Source organism: Haplochromis burtoni, unplaced genomic scaffold (assembly GCF_018398535.1).
Source record: "Haplochromis burtoni strain Fernald_Lab_line unplaced genomic scaffold, NCSU_Asbu1 Contig_47, whole genome shotgun sequence".
NCBI lineage: Eukaryota > Metazoa > Chordata > Actinopteri > Cichliformes > Cichlidae > Haplochromis > Haplochromis burtoni.
In genome coordinates, this window is record NW_024582408.1 from 550,876 (window position 1) to 575,270 (window position 24,395).

Here is a 24,395-nt window from a genome sequence, read left to right on the forward strand (position 1 = left end):
GTTTGAAAGTTATTATGAAGGGACTACTCCAGCACTCATTTACAACCATCTGAGCTTTATTAAGTGTCCAAAAAAAAAAAAAGCAATCGCTTACAGTTCTTCTAGAAGACAGAGCTCCAAGGCAGAGGGAGTGGGAGAACAGTAAACAGGCAACGTGCACAGCCTACACTAGAGCAACAGCCACGGAGAGCTTCTCGAGTATAAATACAGAAGTTGAATCTATTGGGACCAATTTGGAGCCTCTTAACCCTGCAGTGATCCAGACTCCACAGCTTCCTGGTACGAATGCCCGCCCTCCTTCGGCTCTGGGAACAGTTTGATAAGGTCATCGATGCGGAGGATTGTGATGGCAGCTTCAGTTGCAAACTTGAGGCTCTTCGTCTTAACCATCGTGGGTTCGTACACACCGGCCTGACGGTTATCTCTGGGTTTGCCATTCACCAAGTCCAGACCAATCCTAAAGGACAAGGAATCCAAAATATGCAAATTCACTTAGCGTCCAAGACAGATTAACTTCAAAATAAAATCTTACTTTCATACAGTTCTGTCTAAAAAAATATATATATAATCTAAAAAATCTGGCATATTTAAACAGTTTAAAGACAAAATAGGAAAATCTAACAGCAGATTAACTTTAGGATCAAAACTGACTGAGAAGGAACCAGAGACAAACCACTGACAGTGTAATTACATGTTAGTAGTGTGCTCGTTTAAGGACTAACTGAATGGAAATGCCTAATAAACAAACTTGCAGCCGAGGTAAGACTCACCACTTGAGATTCTTGCGTTCAGGGTTAACCTGAGCCTCATTGTGGAAGGCCCGCAGCTTGGCCACCAGGTCAGTTGAGTCCTGTGCTGCGTTCACAGCCAGCGTCTTGGGGATGACGAGGAGAGATCGAGCAAATTCTGCAATAGCCAGCTGCTCTCTGGAACCCTAAAGAGATTGAAGCAAATTGATGAGCACAATTTACTTTAATTAAAAAATAAATAAATAAAAAGCATCAACCCCAGATTCCCAGCAGCTGCTAGCTCACCATGCTGGTAGCATAGTTCTCCAGATAAATTGACAGGGCTGCCTCCACAGCACCTCCTCCGGGCACTACAGACTTTGACTCCAGCACCCTCTTGACCACACAGAGAGCATCATGCAGTGAACGTTCCATCTCGTCACACATGAAGTCATTAGCTCCACGCAAAATGATGGAGGCTGATGTGCGTGCTTTGGTACTGAGGGGAAAGAAAGTCAGGAAATATAGTGATCAGAATGAGAATCAACTCTAGATGTAGAAACAAAAAAAGGACTTTAAAATCAAATACAAAATTATCAAATCCAAAACTAGAACTTGATCCCCTGCAACAAACTTTGTTTTTAGAGACAAGAAGACGAGCCAAACCAGTCCTTTAGGTCTGTAAACTTTCCCTGGGTATTCAAGGAAATTCAAGGAAAATGTAGTCCTCACTGAATCCTCACATTTCATGTTAATGTAACATGAAGTAGGTTACAAAATCTTGCATAAGGCATCTGACATCAGTTACAGACTCATTCTGGAAGTCACTATCTCTGAAATAACTTCTGAGGCTCTCAACTCATCTCTTAGCCATATTTCTTGGCATTTGACTGATTTTTTTGTTTGTTTGTTTGTTTTTTGGTCCACGTCCACCATATGCTGTGCTATGAATGCAATCAATTTGTTTCCAGTTGTCATACAATGGTTTACAAGCCTACAGCAACTCATTCAAGTTAAACTGGGCCAACACGCAGTATCAGAATAAACAGAGAAACCCAATACCCTAGCAGTATTGAGGCTCTAAACCAATTAATGCTAAACTTGAAAATATATGGCTCATTCAAACTGACCATGCCATTCAATTACTTCCAATTTTTATCAGAAAAATGTGAGCCTATTCCAAATGGATTTGTATTATTCATAAACAAGGGAAAACCCTCAACTTTTGCCAAAGCTGTAGAAGAAGTGCGCTTAATTAAATCCTTTATACTCATGCAACTGCAACTCACCACTACTCAAGCAGCTGCTAGTTCTTATTTCTTACTTTTTGACAAGGATGAGCTCGTCATCACAGACGCGCTCCTGCACAACCTCCTCAGCTTGGCCAAGCATAGTAGCCTCAAACGTCTCCTCTCCTTCCAGATTGGTCAGAGAAGGGCAGATGGTGGCTATGAATGGACAAACACACACACAAGGTCAAACATGAATATTTGCTGGTGGAAACTCTAAATTTAAGTGTGTGACAGACGCATCTAAATGCATACGTGAATATTAAAAGCAGTAAATGCCAATCGACACAAACTGCAGCTTACTTCTTTCTTACCTCCTGTTGCCTTTGCGATGCGTTTGAGGTCCCTCTTCAAAACTCGTCTAACAGCCATGGCTCCTACATCCACAAAATACTTCAAACACATGTCATCAATGCCACCAGTCGTCAGTATAACATTTGCGCCTGATGCCAAAATCTTCTGGATCCTCTCCTTGGTAATATCAGATTCCCTGCAACCAACCAAAAATACATATTTAGTTTTACCTCCACATTTCCTTTGTTTTGAGCTTTGTTATCAGTTTCACAATAAGCTGCAACACTTTAAACAGTATATTTATAAAGGCATGCTATGCACAAAGTGTCCGGCCAACATTAGTAGTCATGCATCTCAGGGAAGAGCTGCTGCCTTCACATGTGGCTGCTTATGATATCTCCCACGCGTATCACTGTGTCAGCTAATGATGAAGCAACACAGTAAATTTAATGGGATGATTCTTCAAAATGTGTGTTTAAAGAAAAAGAAAAAAAAATGTTCAAAAATCACCTTTGTCTGATCTGGTCGAGCTTCTCTGGGTCATTAATAATAACTTGCACACCCATCTTCATTTTGGTCTTCTGCAGGCTGAAGTCCAGGCAAGCGATCTTGGCATTAACGACACGCTTCACCATGCCTGTGACACAATACATCATTTTAAAAATCCAAAGGACAATAAAAAATTAATTATAAAAACAGTTACAAAACTGTTTGAAGGGAAAAACGGTCCTTGAACTATTCTACTGTCAGGCCAAAAGAGGCTTTGCCACAGTTCACAAACTGCTGTGACTACCTTTCTCTTAGCCATGGTTACTGTCTCCCACGCGTATCACTGCATACACCATCAGGAAAGACATAGCAGCAAATTTAAATGGGAGTCTAATCAAAAGAAATCACCAACATCCTCACGTTTTACACTTAAAATCCATGAATTTCAGGCTTTGTGACAGACTTACCTTGTGAACCGACTGTGCAGTTCACTGCATACCCGTTGACCAAGAAGCTCTCCTTCTGACTGCGGCCATGGGCTTTCAGCACATTAACTGAGTTGATAGGATATTTAGCTACCCCCTTGCTGTCCACAAACTTCACAGCCATGGCAGCATCCACCACCATGTTAGCAAAGAAGTCTGCATCACTGAAGGCTTGGGTCAAGGCAATTACTTTAGAGAGTGAGAAAAGCTTTCTGCACATGCAAAATATAAACACTGGTAAATTTTGCTGATTTCCTGCAAACAAATCAAGGATACACTCCGATGATTTTGGAAGACATGGAGGTCTTAGCAGCGTTGATTAAGCATTCTCTTCCCAGGTCGTCTGTTCCAATAGTGAGATTCTCATTAATGTAGCGGACTGCTTCTCTAAAAGATAACGACAAGTTTGAGCATCACAAAACTGCAACAGATCCTAAATGATCTTATTTGGATGATTTTACATTTAACATCATCTCACTTGCAAGCCAGACGGTATCCACTGATGACTGATGTGGGATGAATCTTCTGCTTCACCAGCTCATCGGCACTCTTGAGCAACTCTGCAGCAAGAATTACCTGAGAAAAAGCAACACAAACAATGCGAGCTAAAATATGGGAACAAGCTTAATTTTCTATCAACAATAAAACTCAAAAGATACGGATCATGCACTGTACCATCATTTCTTTAAGAGTGGCAGAAATGAGGCTGCTCGACCCTTTCAGATCATGATGGACAGTTTCTCTTTCCTGTTAGCATAGCCACACACCCGTAATAAGAAGCAGGTGCATAGTACTAAAACAGGATGCTGCAATTCAGTTTCTGAAGCTCTGTATTATGTAAAATCCAACAAATTAGTTGCTAAAACATTCACAAACACCAGTGGAGCTAGTGGTAGCTACTCACCACAGATGTTGTCCCATCGCCGACCTCCTTGTCCTGCAGATCAGCCAGTTCACATAGGACTTTTGCAGCTGGGTGCTCCACTTCCAGCAGCTTCAGGATGGTTGCTCCATCATTGGTGATGGTCACGTCCTGTCGAAACAACCACAAAACACGACTGATAAGCAACTATGGCTATTATAGTTTCTGCCTCGTGATCTAAACCTATGCACTGGTTGATGTGGGAACAGCAATTTGAGTATATATTCTCCAGGCCATGAAAGGCTTTCAATATGTAAAGTCTTAACATCAATTTTTAAAGCACTGGGTAGCAAGTGTAAAGCTCCTGAGACTGGTGTAATATGTTCAGTTTTATTGGTTTTTGTAATTAGTCTGGCTGTTGCATTTTGCACAATCTGAAGTTGATTTAATACTTTCTAAGCAACACCTGTTGGAAGTCCAACAAGATAGTATAACAAAGAAGAAACAGCAGCATGAATGATAGTTTAAGTGTCAATAAAACTCGTGCATGTATTCCATCTTGTTTCTGGAGACGTTCATTCCTCTTTTCTCCAGTGCACACAAACGTGATACTGACCCCGATATCGTCCACCAACATCTTGTCGAGGCCAACGGGTCCGAGCGAGCTCTTGACGATGTTGGCAATGGATGCAGCGGCCATAACTGCAGAAGCAAAAAGGAAACTGTAACTAGCGAGCGTGATGCAAAAAGTTCAATGCATCTAAAGATACTAGGCACATCCTTTGACCTTTCGGACCTCAGTCAGAGGGATATGCTGTCATTTCATTCAGAGAGGCGCACATTCAGCTCGCCACACCTTCAGACCATGACAGAGTTTTTCTATCCCATTAGCATAACCCTCCATTCATTGTAGTACGAGTGGACGGTACTAAAATGGGATTAGACAATTGCAACACGTGCTGCAGTTGAGAAAGAATAGATTTGCAGTGTTGTAGTATAATGATAATACTACTAATAATATTAGTAATACACAGGAAGCACAATCTCTAAGTTAACATTAGCTAGCATTAGCGTGATCCACACGTGTGTTGCATAAAACCGTTCTCTTGCCCGTTATAATAAACACATAGCAGAAACGCTAATTTTATCTGACCTACAAAGTCAAGCAGCGCATAAACTCACCATTTTGAGTGCGAACAGATTGGCCAGTTGTCCTCTGGCCGAGCACATTTAACGGACCATCTAATAGCGACATTTTTGGACCACCGCACAACCAAGAAGAAAGGAAGCGGCGCAGTGCATTATGGGTAAACCGGTACTGGGAAGAAGGTTCGAGAAGAAAATATCTTAAAAATCTCGATCTTTTCAGTATGAGAGCTTTTAATTGTGTGGTAGAACTCGCTATTAAATGTTTTACATTTTTTTCACGTGATGTCGTTCACTTTTTAAATTACAAATCAACGTTTTTGTTGAGTCATTTCTTATAAACGTCATTTCCCAGCATGCCCTAAAACAGCCGCGCCGCGCCCTAGTTCTTCTTCGTGGTTTTTCCGAAGCTCTAAAGCTGTTTGTGCGCACGCTACGGTTGATACTGTTGTTATGCGGATGAATATCCTATTTCTTTTTCGTTAGTTTCATGCGGTATTTTCTTTATTTTTGTATTGAAAGATGAATATTTGTTTGTATTTATTTTTGGTCAGTACATCAACAGAAAGTCCAAACTATTTGAATTAATTTTATATTTGCTTTGACTCACAAATTCCATATACTCAATAATTTCATAATATGCTTAGCGACGAGACAAATTAGTTGCTTGGAAATAATATATTAGAGATGATATTTCCATTTCAAGCACATTTATTTTCGAATGAATTAAATATTTATATTTACAAAGTCATGATGAAACGAAAGTACACCCTCTTTAAATTCTGTTTTTCATATCAGGATAATCTAGTCCTTAGCAGATTTTAAGATTAGGTAACTACAACCTCAGATTAATTGTAAAACATGACATATGCCGTTATTTTTATTTATCAAAAACTAAGCCAAAATGAAGAGTGAAAGCAGTGAGTGGAAATCTAAGTACACCCTTACTTTAAGAATTAAGAGGGAACAAGTATGACATGTTTGGAAGAAAAAGAAAAGCCTCTACTTTATATAAAAAAAACAACAACAAAAAAACAGGATGGCAGCATGGTTTATATTTGCAAAGCTGCATCTGAACATACCTCAAACCAAAAGTCAAGTATGCGGTGGAAGGGTGATGATTTGGGCTTGTTTTGCAGTCACAGGGCCTTGACATCTTGCAGTCACTGAGTTGACCATGAACTCCTCTGTGTAACAAAGCATTCTAGAGTCAAATGTGAGGCCATCTGTCTGACAGCTAAAGCTTTGCCAACTTGAGTTATGCAGGACACAGGTCCCTACACAACAGCAACTCTACAATACAATGGCTGAAAAAGAAAAGAAGCAAGTTGCTGAGATGAGGCAGTCAAAGTCCAGAGCTCAGCTGAAAGGTTCATGGGGTGTAGTTTTTTTATTATTATTATTAAATTGTTTTAAACACACTTTAGCATTTTAGCTTAGTTTTGACTGCTCAGCTATAAAAGGCTGACTGGGGTATTGTCGTCAACTAGCCAGGAAGAGCGGACGCATAAGTTTGTGAATGGAATAACTTAAGAATGAGGTGATGTAGGATTTTGAAAGTCATACCATTAGTGCCGGGAAGTGCCTTTCAGTGCTGGGAAGTGTTCTGCCATTGCAAACAGTTTTACTTAAGTAAATGACATGCATGCTCTTCTGCTAATAAGAACTATAGTACACAACGAAAAGCTTCCTGACTGCTGTGAGTCCTATTATTCAGTGTGGTGAGATAACAAGAGGGAAAAAAAAAACAAAAAAAACCCCCACACACACAAAGGTGAGTTCAATCTGTATTTATTACCTCAAACATAGTTTGTTGAGCCACGACATCTAGCCAATTAAAAAAATACAGTAGACATAACTTAAACATCAAAGCATTAAAAAGCATACCTATGGCATAGAAGAATAACATTCCTAAAATGTACATCTTTACAAAGTGTTTACAAATTCAACGTTAAAAAAAAAAAAAAAAAAAAAAAGACAAAAAAAAAAAAAGTAAAAAAAAGTAAAAAAAAAGTAAATGAAAACTGACAATCCCCACCAGTGAAACAGGACAAAAATGTACAATGGAACAAAAATACTTCATATTCCTAACTTGTGTTTGACGCAGTTCTCCTGACATGAACAACAGGCCACGATCTTGTGCTTTTTAAAATGTTTGTGTGGTTTTCTTTTTCGTGAGTATTTATCAAGCAGTGCGTGATAGAAACATTTTCGGATAATATTCACAGTATTTGATACAAATTTTGTGAGCTCCTAAATAATAATAAAACTCTTTCAATAAATATATTCTTTCATTTACAACCAGTCGGTGGCTCGCAGTAATAGTGACACGGGGCAGTAACAGAGGGATGCTTTCAAATAAATAGGACATTCAGAAATTAAACAAGTGTGGCATAAATCTTGGGTTTGCTTTGATGGGAAAGAAAAAAAAAAAACAAATGAGTTGACGAATTGTCGAGGTGACTTTCTGGGAGTGAGGATGTAATATCAGTAGTGTGACAGTTGGGAGTGCCCCAAGACGTAAACTAGGTAAACAGATGATGATCAATTAAAAAAAACAACAACAACAACAAAAAAAAAAAAACTACACCATATACAGTACTGTAGTAAATCTCCTTAATCCTTTCCTTTGTGGTCCCTCTTAAAAGCAAAGGTTAAATTATAATATATAAAAAAAAAAAATCCACACACACGCACAATTTATTTATTGAGATGAACATTTAAGCTGTGCACGATGGATGGCCCCAGACATCAACACGTAAAAAACATTTCCGATTTGCTCACAGATTCAAAATAAATATTTAATCCTATATTTCTTATTGATCATCTAAAATATCAGCATCTTCTCAATTTTTAAAGCACGATACCCTAGAAAGGTGGTAGGCAGAGTGACGTACAATAACTTCAAATAGACTTACAAGTCTATGTTTAGTCATACTTAACCTATTGGGTCTTGTATTAGCCACTTAAAGGTGAAAAACTAGCCTGAGTAGCACATGTGAAGACTGCGAATCTGAACTGTATATTTGTAAAGCTGCTTGTTTGGAACGGTTTGATAGTGTAAGCAAATTTTTTTTAAAACTAGCCACGAATCTGGGCCACCTCTCCTATATAGGTAAATATTAACTAGAGATGAAAGTGCAGTTAAAATTAACCTTAAGAACACCACTGAAGAGGTTCTACTGACACAATCTGTCAAAGTCCACTAGATGTTTGAGTCTAAGTCTAAGACCTTGAGCACAGAAGAGAGTACATTTCAGTCAGTATCCTGAACTACTGTACAACAGTTCATATGACACCAGTTATGTCTATAAGGTTCAACACAAAAAGCAATCAAAGAGTTTGAATATTAAAATCTTTTCAGTCACACTGGACTCCTTTTACAGACAACTGAGAACTTTGCTTTGTTCTAGCGACCCCTCACCCACCCACCCCGATCTCCGGAAGTGCTAAGGCAGCTTACATGCAAGCTTTGATGTGGCGTTTTGACCGTTAATGGTCACCTATTATGTTAAACTTCAAAGCACTGTAACAGAAGGCGAAGGCATTAACATGTCATTACAAATATGGCTGATCTACACTGAGAGTTGTGTTATATTTGCTTTACATTTCTTTGTGTTTTAAGATGTAGGGCAGTCAAGGCCAAGCAGCATTGTTCCCTTTGTTGATATAGATTTGGCTTTTTAGTTGACACACAGCCTCAGGCAAAGCTGCTGGAGCTCAGACACTGAAACTTCTCCCTCAGAGACTGGACGATGTTGGGCTGGCTCTGCTGCGGCTCGTTCCACAGGTATTTTTCCAAATGCTCGTGGTCCAAAGGTCTCAGTGGGTCGCAGGAGCGGATTGGGGTGCACGGTAGACTCTGAGACTGGATAACGCCCCGATTCTGACCGGCAAGAGCGGCTGAGCTGCCGTTCTTCTGCGACAACCTGTCACGCTGTTGTTCACTCTCATCCTCTGAGCGGATTTCGACATAGTCATCGTCATCTTCCCCATTGTCCTTGAAGTTGGCCAAGTAGTTCTGGGTAGCGGTGAGTATGCTCAGTGCAGAAGCCCGATTCAGGACCACCACCTTTTGGCCATCGTGTAGAGTGAGGTCTGAAAGCCCCTGGGTAGACTGCTCTGGGAGGCTACTTTGCCGGCCAGCTCGGCCTAGACTTGGACCATGAAGTCTGTTTGTGGATCGATCTACATCGAGTCCGTTACATTTAAGTCCAGACTTCTCCTGCTGTTGGCTGCCAGTAGAACTGACTGACTGAGCAGAAGGGGAGGACTTTGCGGGCAAAGATGGTGCATTAAAGGAAGGATGTCTCTTAATGGAGCTGTACACGTGCTCTTCTTTCTCAATAGGCGCGGAAATGCACGAGCTCCATCTCTGTGCCGGTGGACTGGTCGGAGATGGAGGGAAGAAAGAAGGGGTGGAGCAGGCTGAAGTAAGCCTGCGCTGAGGGGTTGAAGATGCTCGAGCCTCTCCCACCTCGCTAGACGAGGAGACAAAGCTGGCCAGCTCTCCGTTGCTGTAGGTGGAGTGGAGCCAGTCCTCTTCCAGAGAGGTCTCAGGCATGGACGGAGAAGATGACAGACCTGGATGGGAGTGATGTGGGGTAGCAGAGGTTGGACTGGAGGAATCTTTAAACATCACCTGGTCATACAGATGGGAGTACTCTGCTATCCTTGCACCTTAAGATGGGAGAAAAAAAATGATGCAAAAGAAGTGTGAGTGAGGCATGTTTGCATTTTTGCTCATAAACTAACAGCACTGGTACACAATAAAGGCACCATTTTTTGCTCAAACCATATTTTGAGCATCTTAAAACTCAGATTTTTGGCTCTCACTGGACAAATATTCAATAATAACTTCAACAAAATATAATTTAAGTGGTCTCAATAGGAAACGAGACATCTATAGCTCACCTTTGGCCAATCATTGGCATTTCATTAAAAAAAAAAAATCCTATTGGTTGTTTTATAAGTGAATCCATTGAGACAATGAAAAACTTGAATCAACTGCTATTCCAGCTTTGCCAACAACTGGATATGTTAAAAGAGGGCCTGCTGGCAAAATATGTCAGAGATGGTGACACCGTAACTGTTTTGGCCTCGAGCTGAATTCTGAGCTCGCATTTCTTCTCCTGCAGGGAAGCTACTACCCTCATTCACATATGAAGTGACTGCATTTGTTTGTGCTGGTCTGGTTGGAGAGGAGAGCTGCCAGAGAAGGGCTGTATTGTCAAATTATGGCTATTTGAATAGGTGATCTACAGATTTCTACCCACTGAAACACAAAATGGAAACAAATTTAAACCTATACTCTAGCATCTGAGAATTATTATTATTATTTTTTACCTATGGCTGCACCTCCTTGTTTCTTCTCCTCTAAGATGGCTGCGAGATCTTTCTGTTTCTTCTCTGCTCTGGCCCGACTGCAAGAGTCTCCAGGGTCCATGCTCCTCATGCGAAGCAGCTGGTTTGCTTTCTTAATCTTCTGGCTATACTGGCGTGCCATGAGGAACACACGGCTCTTAGTTTTGTCCATCAGTTCCAGGGGAAAGTCCACAGACTCACCCAGCAGGAGAGAGGATGCTGCCAGGGGTGAGTCCAGACCTGCCAGCTCCCCTGGGAACAAACTGTGAAGGTCCTTGAGGGAATTTTCTCTCTGAGAGATGTTTCGCTGGGGAAGCTCCACCAGATCGTCATCCTCCAGGCGAAAGCTGCCGCTGCTTAGACGAGCCAGTCGGTTGCGGATGCTCTTCACGGTTCCTGGGACGGGCTCTGGGGTGACAGGAAGGGGGCGTGATGCAGGAGAAGGGCTGTGGGTTTCTTCTTCAGTGGTACCTTCACTTTGTTCAGGAAGGTTGATAAGTGGGATGGTGAATGAGAGTGTGGCAGTGACAGGTGGGGGCTTAGGTTGATGTGTTGGGGAACTGGTGGGTGCACAGGCTGCATGAGTATTTACAGGAGTGCTCTTCACAGGGCTTTTTTTGACAGACGAGGTCTTCTTCGGCGACTCGCTGGCACTCACTGGGAATGCAGCAGGAAGTCTATCAGCTTTCTTCTCGTTTTTCTTGATGTAGTTTTCCAAGTCGTTCCAGAGTTCATCGACCTGCTCGGACATCTTATCTCCTTTCTGTGAGCTCTGAGAAAAGGTCTCAGAGGTGGAAGAAGACGAAAGATCGGGCTCAGAAGAACATGGGGCAAGGCAGGGGGCTGATCCTTCATCCTCTCTAAAGTGGGAGCTCTGCTCAGAAACAAATGCTCTAAGCAGCACACTGTCCCTCTCTTCTTTTAATTTATCACCTTCATTTTTTTCCATGACCTCGGTTGATGGCGGATCCCTAAAACAGATTGTGTCATAGATATTCTCCTCCTCCACTATTTTGAGTTCACATGTCCCAAATGACTTCCCCTCTTGTGTTAGTGACTTATGGTCCTCTGGCAAACTGTCTGGTTTGGACATAGACTCTTTGACCTCTGGAACATTGACTTCTTTCTCTGCCTCACTCTGGGAACGCTGTGCATCTGTAGAAGCATCTTTCTGCGACTGGCTTTCTTCAGGGTCTCTTCTGATGAGTCCCATGCTCTTTAGGTCCTCATAGCTGATATTGTCATAAACATTTTCAATATCATCCATTGTCAGCTGCTCAGCTGAGGATGATCCAGATATATCATTGCTGGATGATTCAGTGTGGATCACTTCCATTTTGCTGTGACCGGCCTGGTCATCTTCGGGGCTCTCTCGAGGCTCTGTAGCCTTCTCCCCGGCACTGCTTGCCCTCCGCAGGACTCTGCTACCGCTGGGTGGAGGTTCAACCTGCACCGTGGGCACCTGCTCAACATGCCAGCTGCAGGGCCGAGCGGTCCTTGGCGATGAGGGAGCTTCTGATCTCTCTGAAGGCACCTCTGGCTCTTGTCCGTTTGGCTCTGTGGGAACAAACATCTGGTAGATGTCCTCGTCTTCATCGTCAGGCTGCATTGTTCTCTGGCGGGTGGGGAACATTGCCCTGCGAGCCTGATGGTCTGCCCAAATGTTCCTCACTGACGGGTCACTTTCTGTTACTATTACAGAGGGAATGGGGGAGTCTGGAGGCTCCTCTGTCACGTGTGGTGTCCTGAGGAGTGGTGGGTGGTGACTTCCGTCCCGTACGAGGGATTCTCTGGCTCTCTGAAGGACAGCAGAGATCATTTGTATTGCACGTGACTAAAGCAGCTGAAAAATCTGAGATTCAGTACAATTTTATATTGCATCTCTCATTAGCTCCAAATTGATACTGTACCTGTAGGTCTGCTGAACTCATGTTGAAAGCTTTCCACTGTTCAATGCTATCAACAGAAGCCTGAGGGTTCAGCCTCTTTCTACTGCCTTTGCCAGGCACCCGCAGCCTCTTTCCGCCTCCCTGAATGCAGAATTTAGAGTATTACCAATATGTTTGAAAGACTGGATTAACATGGAAACAAACTGGGGGACTTTCATGTAACCCCGAATTTCACAGGGATATTTTTGGCAAATTTAAATTTAGTGCACAATTATAGGTAGCCAAAACCCACCAGACCACTGTCATCCTCATCGTCAGCGTCCTGCTGATGTGACTCCTCCCCTTCCTCCCGGTCACTGTGGTCATAGTGATCGCCAGGATCTAAGGACTCCTGTGATTGGTTGATGAGGCTACGGCTGCGGCCAATTGTGCCCAGAGCCAGCTGGGACACTGGAGAAAGCAGTGTGGCACCTAGACTTATTCGCTGCATGGAGAAGGAACACATTTTGGGTTAAGTAAAATTTGTTCACGAGTGTGTGTACACCGACTCCTGGTTTGTGTTTGCATGACTCACTTTTTCACCGTCTGCATTGGCTGCATTCTGCTTAGCATTCTTCAGTAATTTGGACAGAGGTTCTGGGAAGACAGAAAAATAAATATATGATCAATTTTAGATGTGTGTTCAATTCCTTTAATTTGTATTTATTTTACACACTAAACTATGAAACATAATTTTTGCTCAACACAATATTGACTGAGACTTTTCTCACCTTTCCTGCGCCCTCTGCGAGGAGTGGGGCCTTCCTTGGTTTGAGGGGAATCCTTCTTTTCACCGTCGGGGGTATAGTGAAACCCGGGATGATCTGGGGAAAAAAATGTCAGTAGAGAAAAACAAATAAGTGATAAATGAATATTTAATATTTTTTTTTATACCTGCAGCAAAAAGAGCATTAGACTAAAATATACCGAAGGTACAATTTTAATAAATTATCACTAATTTAGAAATTGGTACTTACGTGTCGCATCCATTTCCAAAATAGCTTGTTTGGCCTGGAATTCGGAAACAACAACAAAAAAAAATTAGGATGAAGTCTTTTGAATAACTTAACCACTTTGTTGCAATTGAGTCCTTTTTGATAAGCTGCGTTAAAAATTTAGTGCTTTGCTGAGGACCTTTGTCATTCTCAATAATTTTCCCTTTTTTTGCTTTGAATGCAAGAATATTGAATTATTGATAATAATTATTAAATTAATTACAATTCAACTACTTTAGTAGAACTGCAAGAAGACAAGTTTGGATTAGAAAAAAATGCATGCATTTTTTTAAAAATGCATTTTGACACTAGGTGGCACCATATTACTGTATTCACGTTACAGTTCAACTTGAAACTTATCAAAGGAGCCTCTTCATGGACACACTTTACTTTCTCTGAAAAGTCTTAGTTTTTGCTGCACATGTCAAAAGCCAGATGAAGAGATAGTAAAGTTTATGTTCAAAGTGCTTTTCACAGACGTGTAGCCACAAAGTGCTTCATAAATATACTTTACTTACAACTTAAAATTAAATACAAAAATTTAGGAATAACCCCAATAAAACATTACAAAAAAAGCCAAAACAGAATAACATAGAATAAAAAGAATTCATTAAAAACTGATGATGAATGCTGATAGGAAGACGCTAGAAAGTGTAAAAGCAGGATAGGTGGATAAGGGAATATGAGAAAGTAAGAGAGATGGAGTGAGTAGGAGGGAGTGACATTTTCAGCACATCCCGCTCAGAGCAGTTACAAAATCTTTGAATAAAGATGGGGCCTGTCAGGAGATAAGCTCCTCTTACCTTGGCAGGGATTTTGGCAGGATGGTTTTCAAGTATGAGTCTCTTGAGGTGTAAGATCCACATGCGTTTGTCTTGTTGGGATTTAGCCTGCGGGCAGATAGCACAACATCACAGAAGAGATAATCTCATACATGTATTTTAAATACAGTTCAAAAGGTTTGGGTTAAATCCTTAAGAACTGGAGAGCAGCTTTGTTGCATAACACATATTAGCTTTCTTTTTCAGCGCTCGTCGAAAAACAGTTATTAGGAAACAACAATGGCTACCGTTAGCCTTTAAACAGTCTACGTGTCTGAACAGCTCCGTGACGTGAGCCTGGACTAAATACAAAACAATAAGACAGCTGCAAATCACGAAGCGACAACCATCACAACTTCTGACTTGCACGATGTCGCTCGTAGCTACATTTTCAAACGTGTAATTAAATTCAAAGGGTGTTTGGTGTCTGGTTTGACATGTCTTCTCTTATGTAATGTTGCTATACCTGAACTGTATGTTGTAGTTTGGGGTTCTTGTAGTGAAACACACTGAAACTCAGTGGTTCTTTAGGGATGACTTCCACCAGCATCAGATTACAGCACTACGAGAGACAGGCAGGAAGTAGCGTTAGAATACGGAGCACAAGCATTGAAATCCTTAGCATTTCTTCAGGGCATGAAGTTCTTCAAGCTGCGTCACTGACCAGGATGTGAGCCTTGTACGTGTAGGTTTCTTCTCGTTTCTTAGTTATTAATAGAAGTTTGTCAAAGAGGAAGAGTGTTCGTTCATTTTTGGCACGCTGCAGACGAAATGTTCCTTCAAGGACCAGCTCTCCGTAGCCAATCAGATCAGGGCCCTTCCAGTTGGTAAGAAGGCTCTGGATTTCCTGCAGCAATCACAGGGTTACAGAGTAACGAGAGTTAAACATGGTAACAGCAAGAAGGGGGACACACAATCGTGCCCTTGTGACGAAACTGAGGAAAAAAAACAAAGAAAAAACTAAACATATTTGTGTTGCCAAACTGGAACACAAAAAATAAATACGATGAGACAACTCAACTTTTCAAAAAAACAAACAAAAAAAAAACAAACAAGAAATACAGATGAAAACAGAGTGTTAAATGACCTGAACAAGGTTACTGGGTGGAAGGACAAACACACTGAAGCCTAAATAAATGTTTAGAAAATTAAAAGGGAAGAAAATTCCAAAACAAGCATAAACTGACCATTTTTATGAAGCAAATACTTCCTTCAGACTCTTACGGAAATTGTTCCCCCACATTCCTGCATTCATCAGACCATTCTGTCCCCCGAGCAGATAAAAGAAACAAGCTTCCCTTTTATGTGTCCTCCTTATGCAAGGCCATCATTAGCCCAGTGGAAAATGCACTGACTTGTGTAAGATGCGGGGAGCATCGGGGCCTTGGCTGATTCAAACCTGGAGTTCACATAACTGTTGCGCAGAACGCTAAAACAATTTGTTCCTTGAAAGGTTTTCAAAGTATTGTAGCTGTTTACTTGTGGAACGCACGCAGGAGACGCCATCACACGTCATCCATGTAATGATTTATGGAAAGGTTCAGTCGCGATTTTAATGTATGTGAGAGAGCTCGCTGTACCTGCAACCTCACAGCGTGCTCGTGCTTCCTCTTCATGTCATTGATGTGCCACGCCACTCTCTGCATGGTGTCTATGGCTTCCTGTACGACCTCATAGGTCTCTGTGTCCTTCTCCATGTGGTTGGCTATCTCCTGCACAGGTGGCACAAATAAGTAAAACAAAACAAACAAAAAATAATAATAATAATAATAATAAAAATAAATAAATAAATAATATATATATATATATTATTATTATTATTTTTTTTTTTTTTTAAATGCTGCCAATTGGAATTTGCACACAATGAAAGCAAAACATTCACGAGCATGTTCATACTACTATGTTTTGTTTTGTGTTCATAACAACAATGCATGCAGTGTAATGCAACCACACAGACACACAGGAACATGCATACTGAGCACCATATGTCTAAACATTTGGCTTCTCCATCAGAGGTGGGCTGGAATCTCAGCTCAGTTACTTAACCGTAGACATGCATTCGCACTGGAATAGGTTAAAATAATAATAATAATTACGGCTGCTCTCGCATTTTTGTGGGTAAAGACTAACTGTTTGGATGACATTATGTGTGTGTGTGCGCTTTGGGCTAGACAAAAAAGACGTACATGCAATAGTAGATGGTACTTGAGGATTCTCTGCACTGGCTTGAGCAGGTAGGAGCCCAGGGGCAAGGAGTGCCTCAGAGATTCTTGGCGCTCGCGGAAAAACTTGGCCAACGCCTTGTTTCTCATGCATTCTGTGAGCACAGCAACAGACCTGTGGAGACAAAAAGCAGCAAATAAGATGAGAATTGCAGGAAACTGTAATTTGACAGCGATGACGAGTGAGAGCTGTAAAGTAAAACTGAAGGAGAGGGGGGGAAAAAAAATTATATATCACCCAAACACAAAGGGATTATTAACCAAGAGTGAGAGACATAACAGGGATCGGTATGTGCCCTGATAAAAACATTTAAGGAGGACTGAGAGATTCTCTTTCAGTTTTTCGCTTGAACAACGTGGTTAAATTAATATTATGCTAATTCTGAATAACACAGTGAGGTATGTAAATTAATACACAATATGATATCTGAGCTGTTATGTGTACTTTTTCCATGAGGTTTATTATTCTTGAAGCTCTGGCAGCCATACACTGTGTGCACGTACATTTGCAAATGCATACAAAAATAAGCCAAATTTGTGTCCCGCTATCATGCTACAGTCATTGGGCATTTTATTAGGTACACTTGTTCAACTGCTCATTAACACTATCTAATCAGTCAATGACAAGGCAGCAACTTAATGCATTTAGGCAAGTAGACATGGTCAAGATAGCCTGCTGATCTTCAAATCGAGCATCAGAATGAGGATTTTGAACATGGCATAGTTGTTTGGATTGAGCTGAGTATTTCAGCAATAGCAGATCTACTGATCAACCATCTCTAGGCTTTACAGGCAACAGTCAGAAAAAAAAGAGAAAATACAAAGTGAGTGGCAGTTTTTGGAGTGGAAAGACTGCTTCTAGGCGATTACCACTCCCTACAGCCATGGCATGCAGAAGAGCATCTCTGAATGCACAACGTTGAAGCAGATGAGCCAAATCAGCAGAAGGCCACGCTGGCTGCCACTTGTTTAAGATAAGAACAGAAACCCGAGCCTACAACTCGCACAGCCTTGCCAAAACTGTTCAACAGAAGATTGGAAAAATGCTGCCTGGTCTGCTGAGTCTTTTATTCAAAAATAGGGCCAGAATCTCAAATATCAGTTTCTATTTGCGTATTTGATGCTTTTATTGTTAGCTTGGCCTGTATCAACTAATTTTTGCAACATATTGCACCACTCTACAGCCTCGTAAAACCACATTTACTGCTCGGTGGAGCTCATTTGCTGTCTGACCTACTGAAGAATAAAGAACTTTTTCACTACCCAATGGAGGCTGGATGTGTTTGAGTTTATGTGTAGACACACGCACAGTGGAAAAAGACAGAGGAAGACAGTTGTGAACTTGTCTCTTTCTTCTGTGTCTTGTGTAAGTGTGTGTGCACTCATGTGCATGTCTGCATGTCTAAATTCCAGCGCAGCTCCACACAGGCCTCACATTGTTCTGGAGGAAACCTGACCTCTGAGCTCAGTATGACCATGATACATCTACAGCTCGTGTGTGTGTCTGTGCATATGTAAGTGTCTCCCAGTCTGTGTATGAGTCTGTGTGTGTCGTGTGTGACCTTGATAGGGGTCACCAGCTGTGGTGTGGATGTAGGAGAAAGTCTATCTTAAACAACTGACAACAGACCCCCCCCCACACACACACACACACAGAACATTCAATTAGTCATCATTAGATTATATGCATTTCCTCCTTCTTATGCCTTTTTATCAGTGTTTTAAAGGTGCACTGTGTCATGGCAGGAAGAACTGCATCATATTTCAGTTCATTTAATTACACACAATATAGAAATTGACACAAAAAGCCCCGTACATTGTAACACACAGGTGCACCATGGAACTGAGGCACTCAGACAAAGCAGGATAAAACATTAACAGCATTAGCTATGATAAGGTGACAACTTTAATACCCTGTCTGTCAGTATGTGGGCTGTAACTCTGTCAATAGGACACCAATAAAGGAAAAGAAGAAAAAACTGAAAGAAGAAGGGAGGGATTTAGAGAGACCTTGAGGCACAACTGACAGTAGACACTCTGACTCCTGCAGAGGAGGCTTCTATAGAGAGTGTCAGCTCATCAGAAAGGGGGGATAAGGTAATGCATTGAACAACATACACAATAGAGCTATGTGAGATGCTGGGAAGATGGCATGTGAAGGTGAGATCAGGATGACTTAACAATTCTACAGTGGGCCCCATTAGTGAATAAGCATGGTTGGTCACACACAGGGCGTAGCTTTCTCACCGTGGGTAGTTGGTGCAGTACTGGGTATAAATGTGGAACTCCTGACTCTGTAAAACACAACAACAAAAAGAGCAAATGAGTCGATGCAGCTTTGTAACATGAAACGAGACAGACTGAGGAGTGTAGAGGAGAAACGTGTCAGACGGTATGATGTCATGTCACACTTGTTGGCACTGTATCTTAGTGGATGCATGAAGGTGCATAGCAAAGCGAAAGCACAAACCTGTACTTTGAGTTAAATGCTGGTGTTGATAATGGTAAGAAGCCAACAATAAAAATGCTAACACAGAGCAACTTAGCAGGTGTAAAGTCCACCATGTCATCAACTGCCGATGGGAAAGTATATAATTTTAGAGGTATTAACCAAAGCTGACCTGATGATGATACCAGATGAAAGGGGAGGGGAATTAATGCCTGGATTTTATGGCACTGGCAACTGCATAGTTGTTGAGATAGTGTGGAGTTTGTTTGTTTTTTGACACTTTATTATGTGGTAGCGAAATATCTTGTAAGTCTGTGAGGAGAACAATCACACCTCTGAGCATTTGGTCTGGATTTGCGCAATTTACTAATAATATCATGTCTGTCTGCCCATTTTAGGTCTTTGAAAAAAGAATTAGCTGGCTCACAACAGTCACACGAGGTCGGCATTTGTTTTTGTCAGTGTTGCACAACTCCTTGGTGCTATTATAGTTTTATTTGCAGACTGTGCTGCTCTGTTTTCTCAGAGCAATAATTTCTCTGTGAAAATACAGATTTTAAAGCAAGATAGTGATTAAAACAAAAATCTTGTTTATGTAGGGCAGAAAGTCAAAAAAGCAAAGCTTGTTGAGGAAGACAAGGAAGATGGCTCTAATGGGTTTTCATATCATGCAGATATGATTTGAAAACACACGACACAAGAGCGAATACATTCAAATTAAACCCAGCAGCACTACTAGCCAAATTATTAGCAGTAACTTAAAGTATGTGCGGCTGTGATTAAATGGGCTCAGACAGGAAAGCTGTGGTACTGCATAATCCCTTACAGGTCAATATGTATCCACATGCTTTTTCGCCTGTTTAATCAGTGGTTATAATACATCTGCAGTGGATTGTGTCCACTTTGATGAATTGGGTTATTTCATGTTTACTTAAAGCCCACAGACAAGGCTTCCACTCTTCCTTCGTTCACTGATCCTAATTGAACCTCATCCCTGTAGCTTATGATTAGCTTCCATCCTGGCCTTTAATTCTCTGTTTATCCCAACAGCCCTGAGCACTCAGATTAAATATCCCCTCGTACCTTACCCACCTCCCTTTTAACTGAGACTTTTCCCACCTCGCATACCTCCCTGAACATCAAAGACATCAAAGACAGCATGAGTTATCAAAGCTAGTCTAAACCTCTTTGCTCTCATCCTCCCATCATCCCTGCCTGCTCCCGACGATTATTTCTACAACACATTTTGATATCTTCTCTTCACCAATCTCTTATGGATATTCTCTTCTCCTCGATCCCTCCTTTCTCCCTGCAAGCGCTTCCTCTTCATCGCTCCCCTTTATCATATTCTCTTGGAGGCCTTTTGATAAACTCGTTTCTCTTGCGTAACGTGAGAATGTAACTGAACTCCATTTGTGTCCGTAATCACTAGTAGGGTGCAGGATGTGTACAGCTTTCAGGAAGTGTTAGCATAAACATGTAGAAGAAGTTTGCTCTGCATGTGTGTGAAAGAGTGCACATTATGAACCAGGACAATGTGATCGCTGGATTCTTAATAAACTTCGAACACGTACCCACTTTGGATGTGTGCGTGTTTTGATTTGAACTAAATACGACGTCCAATCAGCTGGAAGCAAAGAGTCAATCTACCTCATGCACACAGTATATCCCACCAAAATATACTGAACAGAAGAACACGTAGATAAAGACACAGACATCCTCCCATGATTTGTTAGCCCGAGGTGCTTCGTGGGAACCTTTCTTAATTGAAGAGCAGAGCTCTTCTCCACGTCTCCAGCAGTCTGCCGCCACAGACCAGGCCTAAACACAACCAGATGTGCCACCATCGATTTCTGATGACACAAACCAACACACTCCTAATACACACTCCTAATATCCTCCTGCACTGTGAACACAAGACCACAAAGTGCATAACGTCTGCTATATAATATAAATTTTAGAGCGCACGCATGAGTGCAGACATGCCAAAAAACACCCGTCCGTGCACACGCTTTGAACCTAACCAGGAAACCAGAAGGCCTTGAAATAACTCATGCCTATAATACACTATCCTTTAAAATACATATAAGCTATCTTAAAATCATATACTCATCATGTCAAAATATCCAAAAGTTATTAACTTTAAGCTGCTTCACATCACGAAAAATAAACACACCTCTCTGAGAGATCAAGATTCAAATTACACAGAAAAGACTTGTACTTATTTGAACTGCGGCCACTAATCGGTATGCAGGGAGACAGAAAAAGTTTAAGTTTGATAGATGGCTACGCGCCCACTCATCACTTTAATAGCAAGGTAATAAAGCTGCAGGTTTTATTGTTACGAGACCGGACTGGTCACAGTGAGTCATCAGGTATGCGCTGAACTCAGAGGATCATTAGGACCAAAAAAAATTCAGCGTAATTGTTCTCTCTTTGCTTCAGTCAGCATGTAGCAACCCATAAAATGCTTTAAAGGCTTACTCAACACATAGCACAGCGAAGATTTAGTCAAACAGAAAAGAACATGAGGATAGATAGCCAATTATCCAGAAGGGAGAGACGGAGATTTACAGCTAGATCTGTCTATTCAAACATTGTGCTTGCATGTGATCCTTGGCTGCTGAGACTAGAAAGGTATTAGCAGTGTTTGTGTGCGTCTCAGAGTGTGTGCATTTCACTGTAGATAGCGAAAGAGAGGTTTAGCAGTTTTCCGGGGTCTTTGAAACCTTGACTAACCTTTTTTTTTTTTTTAACTGTGGCTTCTTAATGTTAGAGTAGTGGGTTGGTCAGTGGAGACTAAACATTTCCAGGTGCTGGTCCAACTCTTGACCACCCCCCTATACAACTGTATTAAAGCTACTTGATGACAAATCTACACTAAACCAAATCCTTTAAAAACAAACACACACTGAAATCCAGACATGAATAAATATCGGTAACAAGCGTTTTGAGCCACTCTCAATACAAATATCACTAAACAGAAGAGCCTAATGTGAGACTGTTAGCACCCGGGTTTGACTCTAACATCAGGTGTGCAAGTTCATTGCTAGTTTTAGTCCGTTCAAGGTGAAAATATAGTGCTTTCAACCTTTAAGGTTTAGTAACAGGGTGTGAAACTATAACGCACATACGCATTTTAAGAGAAACCAGTTGAATCAATCAACCAGTTAGATATGAGCAGGAAATTTCTGGCGTTTTGTGAGAAGAAGAGGAAGCTTTACATATTGCCGTACAACTATAATTAAACCGTGTTCAGAAATGCTGACAGCAAGACGGGGCAGGAACCTGCTACCACTTCCAGTAAAAACAGAATATTTTAAATGGTTTTAATGGGTATATGCGAGACTTACAAGAGCAGTACGTCAGCAGTACGGATGTGTCTTCAGAAGCCCGAGGCTTGCTCTCAAGCTGGCTGTCTCCCAATTTATCCACTGCACAAACAACCAATAAATATCGCACGATTTTTTGCACATTTGAAAGCAAGCGGTACAATCGTCTGACACCAAGACATCAACAAAAAGCTTCTTTTCCCTACATGAATGCCATTTTATTTTGAGACCTCTTTTTGCTAACTGTAAGATTAATCAGCTGGCTTCAAGATGTCATGAGGCTGGTTTGTTTATGGCTCTCAGTTAATTATGCAGCCATAAAACCAGCTTGTCTCAACAACAGTTGCTGCATTTAGAGAGTCTGTGACACTAACTGTGACTTTTTTTGTGTGTACATGGTCAGACAGTTGCTCTGCGGTTTTGGGTGTAATTGCAGAAGGAAAGGGAGGGAACGCAAAGTGTTTTACACAAAGTGCTGGTATGCAGCACTTTATAATGGGACATAATCGTGCCAACAGTTTGTAGGGCACCGAGAGACAGAGCAGGAGCTGAATCATACAGAAAAGAGGACCTCTGACACCGTGAGCAGAGTCTGAGTCCATTTTCCTTGATGAAAACTACAATTATCCCTCTTAAGCAAAAAGGTGATTAGGTGCTGTCATTCCTCCCCGCCCTGCTGTTGCTTTTAAAACTGACATTCGCACCAGCACAATAATGCTTCTTACCTCAATGCACTTTCTAGGAAGTTCATTTTAGCAATGTCATCACCTGATTTGAGGAAGGTATCGATAATTTCACATTTCTAGTTTCTCATTTTCTGTCTCGTTGATGTTGTTCTGTGTGCGTGTGCATGTGTCCAAAGCAGCTGTATGGACAGGTTTCAACAAGCAGAGGAGGAGAGCCCATGCAAGCAAAGAAACAGACAGTACAGGGTAGTACTTAGGACCTTTACTTAAACCTATAAAACTAAGCAAAAGTACTCCACTGCAAGTAAAAGTTCATTCAAAATCTTTAGTTTTTCCACAGTATTCTCTAATATTAGATATTCTGTTAAATAAACAACAGTTAAGCTTGGCTCTCAATGGCTATATAAATGAAAGCATCTGAGATATTCAGAGGACAACTTCTAAAGATCTGAATTGTGACATTGTTTATTTGTATAAGCCTAAAAAGCATTCAACTATTACAATATGTTGCATTTGCTGGAAACTAGCAAGTAAGTATAGCTGTTAAATAAATACAGTGGGGGGTAAAAAGCAAAATATAAAGTATTATAAAATGTATGTACTCAAGTACCTGAAAGTACAGCACTTGACTAAATGTATTCAGTTACTTCCAGTACTGTGAACAGTGAAACTGATTACCTTGGATACAAAGCACTCTGCGATGGCCACGGGGTCTGCGTTGCATTTCTCAAGATCATGAAGAAGATCCCTGAAGCAAAAAAGTTCACAGCAGTTAACACTGTATTCCCGGGCTTTACATTTTATACCTTCTTTTGTTTCTTCCTTGAATACACACACATATAAATGACTCTCCCGTGGTTCATTGTTCCAACAGTTGTGCTGAATTTCACGAGTAAAATCTCGGTGTTCAAAATGAGGTGATAGGCCACTGAACAAATTCAGAACTTCCATGAATTCAAACAGGGAGCTCCTGTTGTGCAGCTGTAAATTCAGTGTAGGGACAAAAAGAACGAAAGAAACAGCCACTCCTGAAGTTATTGTTTCATGGCTAAAGCATGAGGTCATTGTGACCTCTTTTAACTGCTTTTATGTTTCCGTTTACTGGCCAGTTTGACTGTGTGGGCCAGCTGAGAAATGAATAGGTGGGAGTGAATGTTTGTGTCTCCAGACCACCATGACTGATGCTGGACCTGCCATCTCATCTGAATACAAAACTCACACACTGAAACGCACAGTCTGGAGCGGTACTAGAGGTGACAAGCATGCAGACTGGGACTGATTACACACACACACACACACACACAC

The 24,395-nt window shown here is 41.3% G+C and overlaps 2 protein-coding genes and 1 non-coding gene across 6 annotated transcripts in view; all 3 read right to left on the bottom strand.

The window, feature by feature from the left end:
• Positions 1–35: 35 nt before the first annotated feature.
• Positions 36–5,488, bottom strand: tcp1 (t-complex 1). Its single transcript, XM_005921631.3, has 12 exons — positions 5,330–5,488; positions 4,764–4,849; positions 4,190–4,318; positions 3,764–3,861; positions 3,562–3,672; positions 3,268–3,449; positions 2,822–2,948; positions 2,332–2,507; positions 2,053–2,176; positions 1,035–1,227; positions 771–934; positions 36–457 (listed from the first exon to the last, which is right to left on the bottom strand). The coding sequence occupies exons 1-12, from the start codon at positions 5,400–5,402 to the stop codon at positions 244–246; spliced, it is 1,677 nt and encodes a 558-aa protein (XP_005921693.1). The 5' UTR covers positions 5,403–5,488; the 3' UTR covers positions 36–243.
• LOC121814437 lies at positions 4,951–5,088 on the bottom strand. The gene has a single exon (XR_006054357.1). It is a non-coding gene; the product is annotated as a small nucleolar RNA SNORA29 (small nucleolar RNA).
• Positions 5,489–6,381: 893 nt separating the features above from the next.
• The window catches only part of LOC102307612 (pleckstrin homology domain-containing family G member 1), a 60,198-nt gene continuing 42,184 nt past the window's right edge, over positions 6,382–24,395 (bottom strand). Inside the window, exons 4-18 of one of the 4 annotated variants that reach the window (XM_005921627.2) lie at positions 23,769–23,838; positions 18,871–18,917; positions 16,588–16,738; positions 15,982–16,113; positions 15,066–15,248; positions 14,868–14,963; positions 14,384–14,470; positions 13,563–13,596; positions 13,317–13,409; positions 13,121–13,182; positions 12,839–13,030; positions 12,568–12,687; positions 11,454–12,455; positions 10,640–11,423; positions 6,383–9,973 (exon numbers count right to left, since the gene is read on the bottom strand). In XM_005921627.2, the coding sequence (XP_005921689.1) occupies positions 8,994–9,973; positions 10,640–11,423; positions 11,454–12,455; positions 12,568–12,687; positions 12,839–13,030; positions 13,121–13,182; positions 13,317–13,409; positions 13,563–13,596; positions 14,384–14,470; positions 14,868–14,963; positions 15,066–15,248; positions 15,982–16,113; positions 16,588–16,738; positions 18,871–18,917; positions 23,769–23,838 (4,033 nt within the window). In that variant the 3' untranslated portion in view covers positions 6,383–8,993. Of the gene's footprint in view, positions 9,974–10,639; positions 12,456–12,567; positions 12,688–12,838; positions 13,031–13,120; positions 13,183–13,316; positions 13,410–13,562; positions 13,597–14,383; positions 14,471–14,867; positions 14,964–15,065; positions 15,249–15,981; positions 16,114–16,587; positions 16,739–18,870; positions 18,918–23,768; positions 23,839–24,395 lie in introns of all 4 variants that reach the window. The other 3 variants (XM_005921626.2, XM_005921629.2, XM_005921628.3) reach the window with 3 other exon arrangements.